Below are 13,189 nucleotides of genomic sequence, written 5' to 3'. Positions count from 1 at the left end.
CTGAAAACCGCGAGTAATCCACTCGCGGAGTTTTTTAATCTCAGGTACCCAAGAGAGATTGAGAGATTCATTACGGAAGGCTGCATGAATGCTACAGCGCATTTGAATTTTACTTCATAAACGCGAAGATCGTTCTTTGGGAGTGCTTTAAGAAACTTTCTTGCGCTATGGCCGCGGTGATCAATTTCAGTGGTGTGCCTGTGGTACCCATGCTTCAAAGAAACAAAATCAATCTCAGAAAGAAATACTTCGTCTAAGCAGATTCGAACTCGGAATGTCTTATCGGAAGCTAGTAACGGAGCCTCATTGCCACGGCGGCGCCGTGTTATATGAAGGATGCCCCGGTGCCGAGTATGGCTTCACGATAATTCTTATCATTTATCACTATAATTTGCTACAGAGCGATGAGTGCGTCCTTGACAGCTATTGACAGGCCGTTTGACCTACTACGAAGTTTCACTGCAGTATACAGCCTTCATGTGCATTCTCGTGAGAATTGCAGTTTCTAAGATGCAAGGCTGTTGCGCACGACAGTGGGGCATAGTTTTGAAAACTGCTGGCGTGATATTCCTGATTTGTTGTTAGGGAGCGCATTCTTCCATTCCTTCCGTTCTTGTTTTTAGACAAAAAATTCTACATCACCTGCACATGAGCGATGCTGCTTGATAAAAGTGACTAAACGGTGGTTCCAATCGGGGAAAAAAAAACACAAATTAACAAACATTTGTGAAGACTTCCTTATCGCACTTGCGAGCAAACCGGCAGGTGAAGTGAAGTGCATTTCTGATGACTACGGCGCTATGAATTATGCAGACCCCTGTGGTCTTGTGCAGTTGCATTGCTGTTGAGTCTGACATCGTACAAAACATGCGAAGGTGGCTATCCTTTGTTCTTAATAGGCTTTGGCAGCTCCAGTTAGTACTTACAAGATTCAAGGAAACAAAATATTAACTTTTCTCGTTTAATATTACAACGATAGATACTAACGACGCATACCGCTGGACAAGCGACGCATTTCGCCTGTTCTTACGACGTCCAAATCGCTGGTCTATACATCAAGGCGCCTATCCCTTGCTGATCAGCGATTTAAATTTAAATTACCCAACGCTGGCTATGTAACACGAAAGTCCGTAGCTTATTCATACCGTACCGCAGCTTGATGGCTTTCGAGTCCAACATACTTTAATATAGCATGCACTAAACAATGCTTCAGTAAGGGTACTGGACCCATCGTCAATAATAAATAATGATGTCAGCGTACTGGGCCACCTCGATCATGATGTATTCATTCTTAACCCCTTTATTTTTTTTATTTTTTTTTTTCAGTGGAGACACTGAAATTGAGGATGAACGTAGAGAAACTAACGACCGGCTCTGCTGTTTCTTAAATTTTTGCCGAACAACGACGTCCGAGTCGAGTGGCATAGAAATGTACACAGAGGAGAAGAGTCGGGCCTCGTTACGCTGCAAAAAAATAATAAAAATAATAATAACAAAGACGCATGGTGTTTCACTTAAATCTTACGAAACTGGATTGCAGCCATCGCGACGCACCATCGAGAAAACAGGTGCCAGCCGTCGAGGCACCGTCGGTGTATAGGCTCTCATGACGACGCTCGCAGCAGCTGTGCACCGGACAGAGCAATCCATAACCCGAACAAACATTGCAGACGCTTCAGCAGGCAGGAAACGCCCTTCGAGGTCATTGAGCAAATTATTCTTCGAAACAGACGTGACTCATTGCCGCCCGAGACAGCGTGACACGAGCTCTGCGTCTTACCTGTAGGGCCCGGTAATACGCAGAGCTCGAATATATCAGTGCAAGGTGATAAAAGTGCAAGGTAAGAGCACGCATGCTTCTTGTGCCGCTGAAATTCGCTTCGTGAGCTGGGTACAGATGATTCGCGCTCAGTTCAAGGTCGACGCCAGAGCTGCTTGGGCCATTTGGAAGCAGGCCCGGATGTAACTGAAGCAGTAATATATTTCCTTTGTATTGCTATTTGCTATCCGCAGCTTACTTTCGTACGCACGGTTTCCATCAATCTGGCTCTATAGAATATTGATACAGCCTTTTAACTCTTGTATCCTCTCTGCATCCATCAAATATAAATGTTTTTGCTTAGCGTCCCACATGTTTTGCTTAGCCGATCGCCAGGGTCACAGGTGACTAAATTTCAGTTTCTGCGCATCAGGGGATTGAAGCAACGGTTTTGATTTTATATATAAGCGCAATCTGAGGGCTTCTTTCACACCTCACGTGCTTGAAGCTGCCAAACCTATAACAGCAATTTGCTAGTCCTACTAATCTACAGAAACGTGTACTCAAATGTCGGGTTGTGGGATATGTGCTTCGTGGATGGAGGTATCTGCGTGTTCAGTCCACGGTTTTGTGGCGAAGGAGACAAACAACAGCGTCATCTTCACAACATTTCTGCAGATGTTAGATTCTGAGAAAGCACGCATACCTCGGCATGAGTTCGCGAAGCAATGAACGTCGAAACGACCACCAATTGAGCGGTAAGCCTTGCGCGCGCCAGACCTCAGTAAGAACGCCTCGGCCTAATTCACAGTGCTCCACGAGAATATAAGAATTATTTCGCACGGTGCCTTCTAGTTGCGTTTTCGATATGTTCCAACCCGTGAACTTGCGTCAGCCAAGTTCAGCAACGAGGCATAAGCTCTTGACAACCACCCTCCCCTGCGAAGTCACGTCTCTGCGTGCCTATATTCATCGATCGTGATAAGAAGAACAAAACAAAGTCCCGTAGCCTAAATGGGTGGCGCACCACCTCACGGTTAGTGTCGATCGGCCATCTTCTCACGTATCCAACTCAGATAGGCGGCGACGCGCGTGTAGACTCCCGGGAAGTGTGCGTCTCCGCAACGCACGCCGAACGAGGTGATGCCGACCACCGAGAAGCGGCGCCGCGCAGGGTCGTCCACCACCAGCGGGCCACCGGAATCTCCCTGCGCGTAGAGCAGCATTCACGCTGAGGCCACTTAATTCCTGCTGGCTGTGACGAAGCAACTGTGAGCCTGTCAACGAATGAATGAATTCATTATAATCAATTATCATTCAAATAATTTATTAGTCAATCAATAAAAATTAGGCTTTAGTCTGCTTTCAACGGAGTAAAATTATTGTGATCTCATAGATCGAGGCAGCAAAATCAAACACAGCAACAGTCTTTCAATTTGGGACAGCGAAACTAATTTTTATAGGAAACTATCCAATTAAAAATTGTATGCATATGTATATAGAAATGCGCATATGAAAGAACTGGACAGACGTGAACAGGCTTGCCTAGAGATACTGCCGGCAGCGCAAAAAGGGGCGAAATGCTAATGCAAATAGCGATTTTCACAGACAATCATACACTGAGTTGCTGCCGCAAAGCAACACGCATGAAAAAAGCACGAGCGCAATGTCAACAGCAAAGACAGTACGTCTAGCCACAAACTGCTGTAGGGCTCTAAACAAGCGTGTCCATTTTCTGCACCGCAGGGACCAGAAGCTCCTTATACCAATCGCTGTCACATGGATCGCTACCCTAGGCGTTTTCACCGAGCAAAGGTGGGTAAAGTGAGGTTGCGTTAAGAGGTGCCCGATGTGGAGTATATATCGCTGCAACAGGCCAAGCTCTCACTCAGTCTTCATTAAAGTCCACATCATCGCCACCACCATCCTGGCTGAAATCTAAAGTTTGACGAAATCTCGTCTGGTAGGGAAATTTTATGAAAGGTTAGGTGACGCCGACCAAATAGGCAATTGTCCAAAACCGACGTTTCGGTTTCCACTGGCGTGGAAGCCAAAACGTCGTTTTTTGACAATTGCCTATTTGGTCGGCGCCACCTAACCGTTCACCATCCTGACTGCACCACTGCAGTGCAAAGGCCTCTTCCATACCCCTCTAGTAAACGCGGTCTTGTGTCATTTGCATGAACATCATCCCTACAAACAGGTTAGAAGTGGTTCCCAATAGGATTAAGGGAGCGGAATATTTTGCTCCAATTTGTCGCTCCTGCCAGGAAGAAGTGGAGAAGCTCTAGCATGAAGTGCCCCTTAATGAAGATACCTGTGCGCTCCGTATGCTCGTTGTTTAATGGAAGCCGGGAGGTATACATATTCATGCCGGTATGGCGATTCTCATCGCCAATCAGCACTGCGTGGTATACTCTTGTGCTTTCTTGATCTCAATTAAAAGAGAATAGCGTGCTCCACAGGCTTTCTCTCAGTACACACTTTTTAACTCCCTCGCGGCCGATTACCTATATTCACTTAGTTAGCAAACGACCTGGAAACCCTATTTCCGGACCTGTGTTGATTGCCTCACCACGAAACCTTCTCCCGCACCACCTTCTCCTTCCCGATGTTGTTTTAGAATTGAAGAACTGAGTTATCCCTGGTAAGGATTTTCGGTTGTTCTCCGGCTTCGCCTAAACAGTTCGAAACAACGCCCACATGCTACACCCTATACCGCTGTTCCAGCGCCTCCCAAAGCTCGTCTCTTGACAGGCCCGACATTGGTTACCGTAAATAAAAATTTCACACCTGTTCACTGTTGGTATCGCAACTTGCAACTTAGGTCGTACAAGAATTTCCCACCCACACGCGCCGCCTAAAACTTTGCGCACCTGGCATGTGTCAACTCCGTCGGCCGCAGCACAGAGCTGTCCTTCGGAGATGTCGAGTAGGCCCAGATATGCCTCGGCGCACTGGCCTTGCTCTAGCGTCCTCACCGAGGCCTCGCGTAGCTGCGGCGGGCCGCCCATTTGTGGCTTCTCGTGGCCTTCCGAGCCCCATCCGGACACCAGGGCTACGCGGCCCTCGTAGCGGTCGCTCTCGCGTGGCAGACACACCACGGAGTGGCGGGCTGCCGCCGGCCGCTCGAGCACCAACAGCGCCAGGTCGTGGCGAAGCTCGGTCTCGTCGAATGCCTCGTGCACCAGCACGCGCTGTGGTGAGTGCTCGGCGCCTCCAACCAGTCGCAGACGCAGCTTGGGCCTGCATCCACCCAATTCCCCGCCGCTGTACGAAACTGAGCGTACGTTTTCATGTACGGGAAATCGCTATTTGAAAGATTTTGAATGAACACTAGTCTACAATGATGTACTGTGATAACATAGCTTCATTAGAGCAGAAATAGCAGGGCGACGCCATGAGACCATGTGACACGGCTCAGTTGTCAGGTGCGCCGAGAGTCGGTAGGTGCAAAAGTCACATGACACTACTGATTGCATGCAGTGTCGGGCTCGACGTCAGCCGGCAGCTGCGCCTAGTTGTGTGCAGACGTGTCTAAACAGCTTCGCGCGTCAGGTTGGAGTGGGGCTAGAGTAAGTGCCGCTTACGTCTACCGTAGTGAAAAAAAAAAGAAAAATATGGAGGACGCTTAATGCCTCATGCTTTGCCTATAAGAGTTCAACGCGAAGGCGTTATCTAGTCCCTTTCGCATCACCTTCTCATGCTCTTCAGCCTCACAACGATACACTTCTCATAACCACTCCTTTATTTTTTGTATTTAGTGGTGGGGTGAAATTTCACACCTGTCTTCACCTCTGTCTTCACTCTGTCTTCACCTGCGTCATATTATTTCTTCCTTCTTAAAGCCTGTAGTTATATATATATATATATATATATATATATATATATATATATATATATATATATATATATATATATATATATATATATACATATATATATATATATATACATATATATATATATATATATATTTTTTTTTTTTTCTCCGCGGTCCTTAAACCCCAGTGCTCTGAAGACGATGGATGGATGTATAAGGCTTTGAATCGGGCGGCGGCTCGCACCATCTGTTGCGGCAGCGCCGTACGATCGAATAAATTTTTCAGTGAGGAATTTTCTGCGACACGGGGTCCTTAACGCTATCGCATTAAATTACTTGTTGACACAGAGGGCGACCATGGAAGTGCGTTGCTGAATGTGCAATTCCGGCGACCGCGCACAGGCTCAAAGAATGCGACGAGACAGCAATAACAGAGGAGGAGACTCAGGCCGATCAGGCGCTTAGACCTCAGTGCTATCAACGCGCGATGTAATTAAGTGTGCCCTAAATATGGCAACATTTGTGCAGCGTTGTTTTAGTCTGCTAGGACTTGCATGCCAGGTCTTCGCGGACCAAATTTTACATAAGGCGTACTGACCGTATACTTGACTGCATACATGATATACGTCCACATACTCTTTCGTTAAACACATAAATACTCATTGCTGCAAAATGTACTACATTTAAGTATTATTTTATTCCGCTAGCCAGTGTAATATGGTATTCGCTTTCTCATACATTGTGAATACTACACCCGTCGACAAAACAACTGTTATTTCAAACATCAAACGTTACTGCTGTTTTGTTTTCTTTTGCTTCTCATCCTCATTCGGTACCAATTGTTGTTATAAATAAATTGGTTTACAGGAAATGAATGGCACAGTATTTGTCATACTTTTCCTGTGGACGCCTGAACCGCGCTTTAAGGGAAGGGAGGAAGGCAGAAATGAAAGGAGAAAGAGAGAAAGAGGATCATAGGTGGAGGCCTACGGAGTAATTTTGACCACCTAGGGATCTTTAACGTGCGCTGACATCGCACAGCACATGGACGCCTCTCCGTCTCGCCTCCATCGAAATGCAGCCGCCGGCGGTCGGATTCGAATCCGGTTGTTGTTGGGTCTGAATTTCTGTGAATGTTGTTTTTGAATTTTGGATTGTTGCCTTCTGTACTTGCATCCACGTCAACCCTTTTCCTGTACGAGCTTGTAATGGCCTACAGTATGACTAAATAATAATAACAAAATGAGTAAATAAATATTGTTCCCGCATTAAAATCCACACATGCATGTATACATACATACATGACGGCAGCGTTTCCATAGAGGCGAAAAGATAGGTGTCCATGTGGTGCGCGATGTCATTGCATGTTAAAGATTCCCAGGTAGCCGAAATTATTCCCATAGCCTGAGACGCTTCGGAGCCTTAAACCCTCTTTACCAAACATGCACGCATGCGTGTCTGACCAAATAGGTAGAAAAATAGGTTTTCAGATTATCCAGCTAGGTCAGACTGGAAGGGTAGATAAGGAATATACGAAGACGATATCCTCGACTGAGAACATAACCTTCTCCGAGCGATATCAGGCAATGCATGCCTGCGTTTGACTGATCAAGATAAGAGTTCCTATCACCTTCAAAAGATTAGGCACGCCGCCCCGAGATGCAAACTTCTCGGGCTCTACGGGAAATTTTCACGAAACCGACGCCGTGCTGCGGCGATGCCGCGAAACAGACTAAGGAGGATCGATCGGTGCGCGGAGCCTCGCCGTTTGTTCCGTTGCTCGAGGGGTTGCCCGACCCACTCGGACGTTGTTCTCAGAGGTCTACCGCGATAGCGTTAAAGACTCCGTTCGCTACGAAATCCTACATGGAAGTCAGCGCTGGCGTTTTGAGCGAAAAATCATGCGCATATCTCCGGCAGATGGCAGTTGGCACATGACATGATCGAGATTTAATTCACTGATTGGTAGAAGTGTTGTGTGATGTCATGAGACCACATGATATGGCCGAGATGGCAAAAACTGTGTACAAGCACTTGCTGCTGGGCTAGTTGGTTTTGGTTCATAATTAAAATAGTTTAAGGCGCAAAAAACAGACAAACACAAAGGTAAGTGACGGGACGAAGCGCCAACTCCCAACTGTGTACTCGGGTACCTATTTTCAGATGAGAGGGTAAGATAGGAATCGAACCCACCGGGACCCTTGGATATATCGAGACAGAGACGATGCTCCAAGGCAACGCGGGCACGTTCGCACGCCATAACTGTTTACAGCGAGGCTTTGTAACTATGTCGGATTGAGCTTTACGCAGCACGTACACGAGCGAAGGTCCGCAGGGGAAGCCGCAGATGTCTCATCATACCCTAGATGGGGAGCTTACGGGTGTTATCAAATTATTTCGCAGCAAAATATATCTTAGCAGCCCAGTTATGTGGATGTTTACTTGCTAATGGGCTAGAAGAGGCAATTATTGGCACTCCTCGAGTTTGCTGGTGAAGGAAATACACGGAGGGCATGGGAACAGGAAGTTTGCCCGCTGTGTGATGGAACGTTCCCAGGAGAGCGCAATTCTTATCAGGAATCGAGCCCCTATATCCAAATGGATCATTTGCGAGGGCCTATGCAAATACGAGGCGTTATTTGTTAACAAACATCACTGATCACATACGACTATCGGAAGCGCGACAAGTTTGTGTAGGAATGTCCCTGTAATGGCATTCCTTTATTACAGCATCCGTATATGGTTATCTGATTACCACACAGAGGTAGAGACAGAAAGAAAGAAAGAGAGAGAGAGAGAGAGAGAGAGAGAGAGAGAGAGAGAGAGAGTGGGGTTGATATAGTGATTCACTCCACGCCATTTCATTATACCTTTTGCACTCCGTTATTGCCCCATACCCTCGCCGTGACCGCATACGTGCAATTTTTAGGCAGGCGGGTGATAAGAACCTAAAGGAATCGAGCAATATGGTTTCGCTATAGTGGCCGAGCTTATGCTCATTCCGTCTACGAGAAAACAATGAGCAGGAAATACGACCTCATACTGTTTCCCTTTTCCATTTGCCTAAGAGGTTAAAAGTCTACATACTTATCGAAACTAGCAAGTGGTCATTAAGATTTGTGAGCACGAGAAAATATAAACCGGTGCAGTAAATTTCTTATTTGTTTTCCGGTAATCGGTATGACATCCATTGAGTATTTCTTATCTATGGGAGAAATTAAATGCAAAAGCTCTGGTTTCGGTTCTGTCATTCTCCCGCTGTACAAGACTGTAACATCGATGCTATATTGATTTCAAATTCCAATCAATGTGCGCGTTCCCCGTCAATCGCTCCGCCGTCACGCCAGCCGTCTTCATACTCCAGGCAGTTACTTCTCTGTCTTTCCTTTAGCCATTTTACAACATCTAAAGTAACGAAAGGAAGACAGAGACAAGGCCGCCACCATCAACAAACAAGCGCGAGTTTATCTTAAGCTTCTAAAGCGGTTGCACCCCAGAAGCAGTTCTCATAGCGCCGCCATGTTGGACAAACTGGTTCGTGAAAATCGCCACACATTGGCTGCGCCTTTTCTGGCAACGCCTAGGCTGGCTGCACATTAGAGAGAAATCGCCACTCGCGTGATTCGCGTTCTTTTTTTGCATTCCCCGTTTCGCTGTTTACAAGGAAGTTGCCTTGGAATGCTTATTACACCTGGCTATATGAACCGGGTTAAGTGGAGAAATATGGGAGAGGCCTTCGCCCTGCAGTGGGTATAATCAGGCTGATGATGATGGTGATGATGATGATGATGATGATGATGATGATGATGATGATGATGATGATGATGATGATGATGATGATGATGATGATGATGATGAACCGCGTTCATCGTCAGAATGCGGCACGCTATCGTGGAACATTTTATGTTTACGAAACGGCTTTGCGCTTCGCGTACCTGTTTTCAGACTTTGTAAGCAGGCTGTGCGATTTGATTGAAGCAATCGCGTCTTGAAAATTGGCTTTTTTTTTTTTACTATTTATTGGCTTTTTGTAGAATCAGCCTCAATGGTAAAATAAAAATGCCCATGGTATTTTTGAAGCAACGTCAGTACATACCTCTACATTCCACGCACTATCCCCAGAGGAATTTGTTGCCTCGAGTGCTTCACTCCGTACACACACGAATAGAATTAACAGAACATTCAATAAAGTTCATGATAACCGAGTTATTCCTGCATACTTCACACGTGACCACGTAAGAAAAAAAGATCAACTGTGTTTGTTATTTCTTTTAATTATCGGAGACATGCTGATATTGCGAAACTAAAATTAAGGATTTTTCAGCAGCGATGGGTCTTACCAATTTCTCAAACTCTGGATTACGAGACGTCTGCGTGTGAACCAGCTCGAGTTCCGACCTAGTTACGCGCTTCTATATGCAGATGCTCTCTGCACTGTTCTGCGCCTCTCTTTCAATGCTGACGGGGTCGATATGCAAATAACTGCGTCTCGGAGCGCTTCGGTGTAATAACACGAACTTTAACATCCGTAAACTCGAATAACGGCGCGTGTCGCATAGAGTTCTGGCCTTTAATTATGAACAATAGGAGCTGCGTTGTTTAATAAAGTATGCATCGTAGCCCTGGTACATTGTTCTCAGTGTAAGCATATGACATTAGTCGGCTGAACATTTCTGCGTCTAAGTTCTAGTTATCTGTTATGAAGAAAATAAGCAAAGCCATGACAACGCGAAGGTTGATCACCCCGAAAGGATATGAATATTGAGAAGTTTGTGCGCATCTGTACCTTCACTCTGCTTGGTATCGAATGCTTTTTTCGTGCGTATTCTTATTGCTTACTATTCTAAACAGGTATATAGTATTGTCTTCGTATTAAGGATCCACTAATTCTGACAGAAAAAAAAAAGGATTCGGTGGCAGTCGAAAAATCTACAGAACGGCGTCAAAAACACGACAAAATATTCTGTTGTTTTGATGTTTGCGACAAAATTTCTGTAGTAAACGTCAGAAACTTCTTATTTGTGTAGTACTCAATACTAGAATTGGAAATTTTTTTTCTTCGGTACTTTTCTGTAGCCTGCAGTTTTGTCATAATTTTCTGTTGTATAACTAGATGTTACTAGAGAAATATCTGCTGTCACAATAGGTTAATTGTCAAGAACCGCACACGAATTATGTCGTGACAAAGAAAAATTCCTGTAGTTTTTTTGTTTTTTTTTCCCGACAGGGGTAGGTCTGATTGAACTGCGCTTGTGGACCGCCCCGCCCCGTATTGTCCTCTCCGTGTCCTTAGTGTTATCCGCCTTGCCTCTGTCCTCTCGTTTCTGCCGTTTTGTTCTTTGCGGTGAACCCTGTAAACTGCGGCTCTCGACAACCGTGGTTGAGTTCAGCTAGTCGCTACATCATCTTGCCCGTGGTTAAGCTTACCGCGCAGCAACACGGTTGGAATCTGCCACCCATGGAAACAAAAAAGAACGAGCTCGCTACTCCATTTCGCCCTCGCTGTGCACCTTTGCTGTTGAACGCAGTGAGCGGCGGTGAGCACGTGTCTGGGAGAGACGAGCGCCCCGGCGCAGATGTGCCGGCGGCCACGAAGCAGCTGCACCATCCAGGGTGCCGGGTCGGCCACCAGGCCTCCGACCACGCGGCCGCCACGACGCTCCCACACGCCGCACTCGTCGTTGTCGCCTGCGCGCCAGCGGAGAACAGCTGTGCCTGATGGGCACGTAGAAGACGCAAGCGAAATGAGCGGATGATCTAACGGCTCGGAAACCTTCTCGCTGGCGCCGCAATACAGAGTAGATGGCTACGCCACAGGAGCGGTACAAGACGTGACGCTGTGACAAGGAAGGACCCGCTTCATTCAGTGAATCAACAAATTAAATAAGTTTGCTTCCAAGGAGAGCATAGTTTCATCAGGCTTATTTCACTATAGCTTACCAGGTTCTTTCCATCATTTGTTTTTCTCAAAGCTCGACACGGATGTCATACAACTTACTCGCCTAACGGTGAAGGAAAAGCGAATGGCAAATAAGCTGAGCAGCACAGCGAAGCCCGTCGGAGGCCCTGTGCGCATTATGTTTAGGAACACCACTCCTCTCTCGCACGCCTCATCCTGCCCAACAAATCGTGAAAAGCTTTAAAATCACCGCAGGGCAAACACAACAACGCTCACAAAGGAGGGAAAAACCACGGGCACTAGGAACTGCCTTGAGTCTGAGAAAGGCCAAACATGCACAACATGCTGAAACCGAAGTTGTTTTTGAGGACTAGCCACTTCAGGAAGCAAGCCATTTCAGTGGCGACCAATGGGCTATAGTTGTTACGAATGTTCTGCTGAATGATCAAATCGCACACTCTAGGAGCCATTTTCTTCGCAGAATGGTACTGGCCTTCTGTCAATTTCTTTTTCAGAAATTTCAATTTCTAAAAAAGAAATTGAAATTTCCAAACAAAGAAATTTTCCAAATTTGCCAATTTTCAAAAGAAATTAAAGTTTTCAATTGAAAAGAAATCTCAATTTTGTTTTTTTTTTCATAGGTTTGTCACCATGCACTTCCATGGTACCGATGGCACAGGTTCGGCTGATCTTCGTCATCGCCATAATTTATTGCTCTTATGTAATGTCTCTTGTGGGGAATAACATTAAGATAAGAGGGTGAAGGTTACAGTGCATTGGTTGAAACTGATAATACATTGTTTGTGTAATCCAAAACTAGCAGTTCGTCTGTAACTTTTCCTAAACGTCGGTCGAAGGAGCTACCATCCGTATTTGAAGCGGATGTCCACTTCCCAGACGTGCTTTATCATCTCACTAACATTATGCTCTTGATCTCAACGTTTTCGTCCTTAATTTGTGCCCTGCCTGCTTGGATAATATAAAATGCTCACTTATGTGCAAATAAATAAAGAGGATAAATGTCGTTTCTTACCAGGTTTCGCCGCCAGGACTCCCACCGCGGTGGCCAGCAGCGTAATCGCTATGAGCGGAATCGGCAACGGTAACGGCCAACTGCGCAGTCGCCAAGAACTGGCGTTGCAGTTAGCAGTAAATTTGGAATTGATCCTGTAATAGTTGTTTGTAGAGCTGGAAGATTATTGTATCAACTTTCTGCAGAATTTAATCAAAATACCACTAGAATCACTTAACTTGGTAGCTTGTGACGTCATAAATCCCTCAGCCGAACTAGTCCCGAGTCAAAGACTAATATTGCTTGTGTACATTAACACCAGCATTACAGATCACTAATTTTTCACGGGTAGCGATAGAAGCCAATGGAGGCATTAGTGCTCTGATGCATCGTTTCTTCGCTCATTTCTTTAATCTCAGCTAATTAGAGAACTTCATAAATGAGTAATAAGCAGCACTGTACAAATTTTGTTACCATATATTACGTTGCGTTCGCTGGAGCAAGGGCAACCATGTGACCAAAATCCAGAAGAATTACGAACGCCAGGCGAGTCCCGATACTGCGAAGCAAGAAACTTGTGATTGCGGTGGAAACGAAATTACAGGCAGCTTTCTTTACTCTCTCTGTCTCAGAGAACTTGCTTAAAATCTCCCAGCGGCTGTCAGTGTTATGTCGTTTCGAGGTGTGGTCTTCGTC

General features: G+C 45.8%; 1 protein-coding gene across 1 annotated transcript; it reads right to left on the bottom strand.

Annotated features, from left to right (window-relative positions):
- Nucleotides 1–2,119: 2,119 nt before the first annotated feature.
- LOC146185334 (trypsin-4-like) lies at nucleotides 2,120–12,180 on the bottom strand. Its single transcript, XM_084607801.1, has 4 exons — nucleotides 12,132–12,180; nucleotides 11,093–11,270; nucleotides 4,636–5,005; nucleotides 2,120–2,967 (listed from the first exon to the last, which is right to left on the bottom strand). The coding sequence occupies exons 1-4, from the start codon at nucleotides 12,178–12,180 to the stop codon at nucleotides 2,797–2,799; spliced, it is 768 nt and encodes a 255-aa protein (XP_084463927.1). The 3' UTR covers nucleotides 2,120–2,796.
- Between the last annotated feature and the right edge of the window lie 1,009 nt (nucleotides 12,181–13,189).

The sequence above is a fragment of the Amblyomma maculatum genome, chromosome 6 (assembly GCF_055883805.1).
Source record: "Amblyomma maculatum isolate TAMU_Amacu chromosome 6, ASM5588380v1, whole genome shotgun sequence".
Lineage (NCBI taxonomy): Eukaryota > Metazoa > Arthropoda > Arachnida > Ixodida > Ixodidae > Amblyomma > Amblyomma maculatum.
Note: the sequence above shows the minus strand (reverse complement) of the source record. Positions and strands in the feature narration are given on the sequence as shown.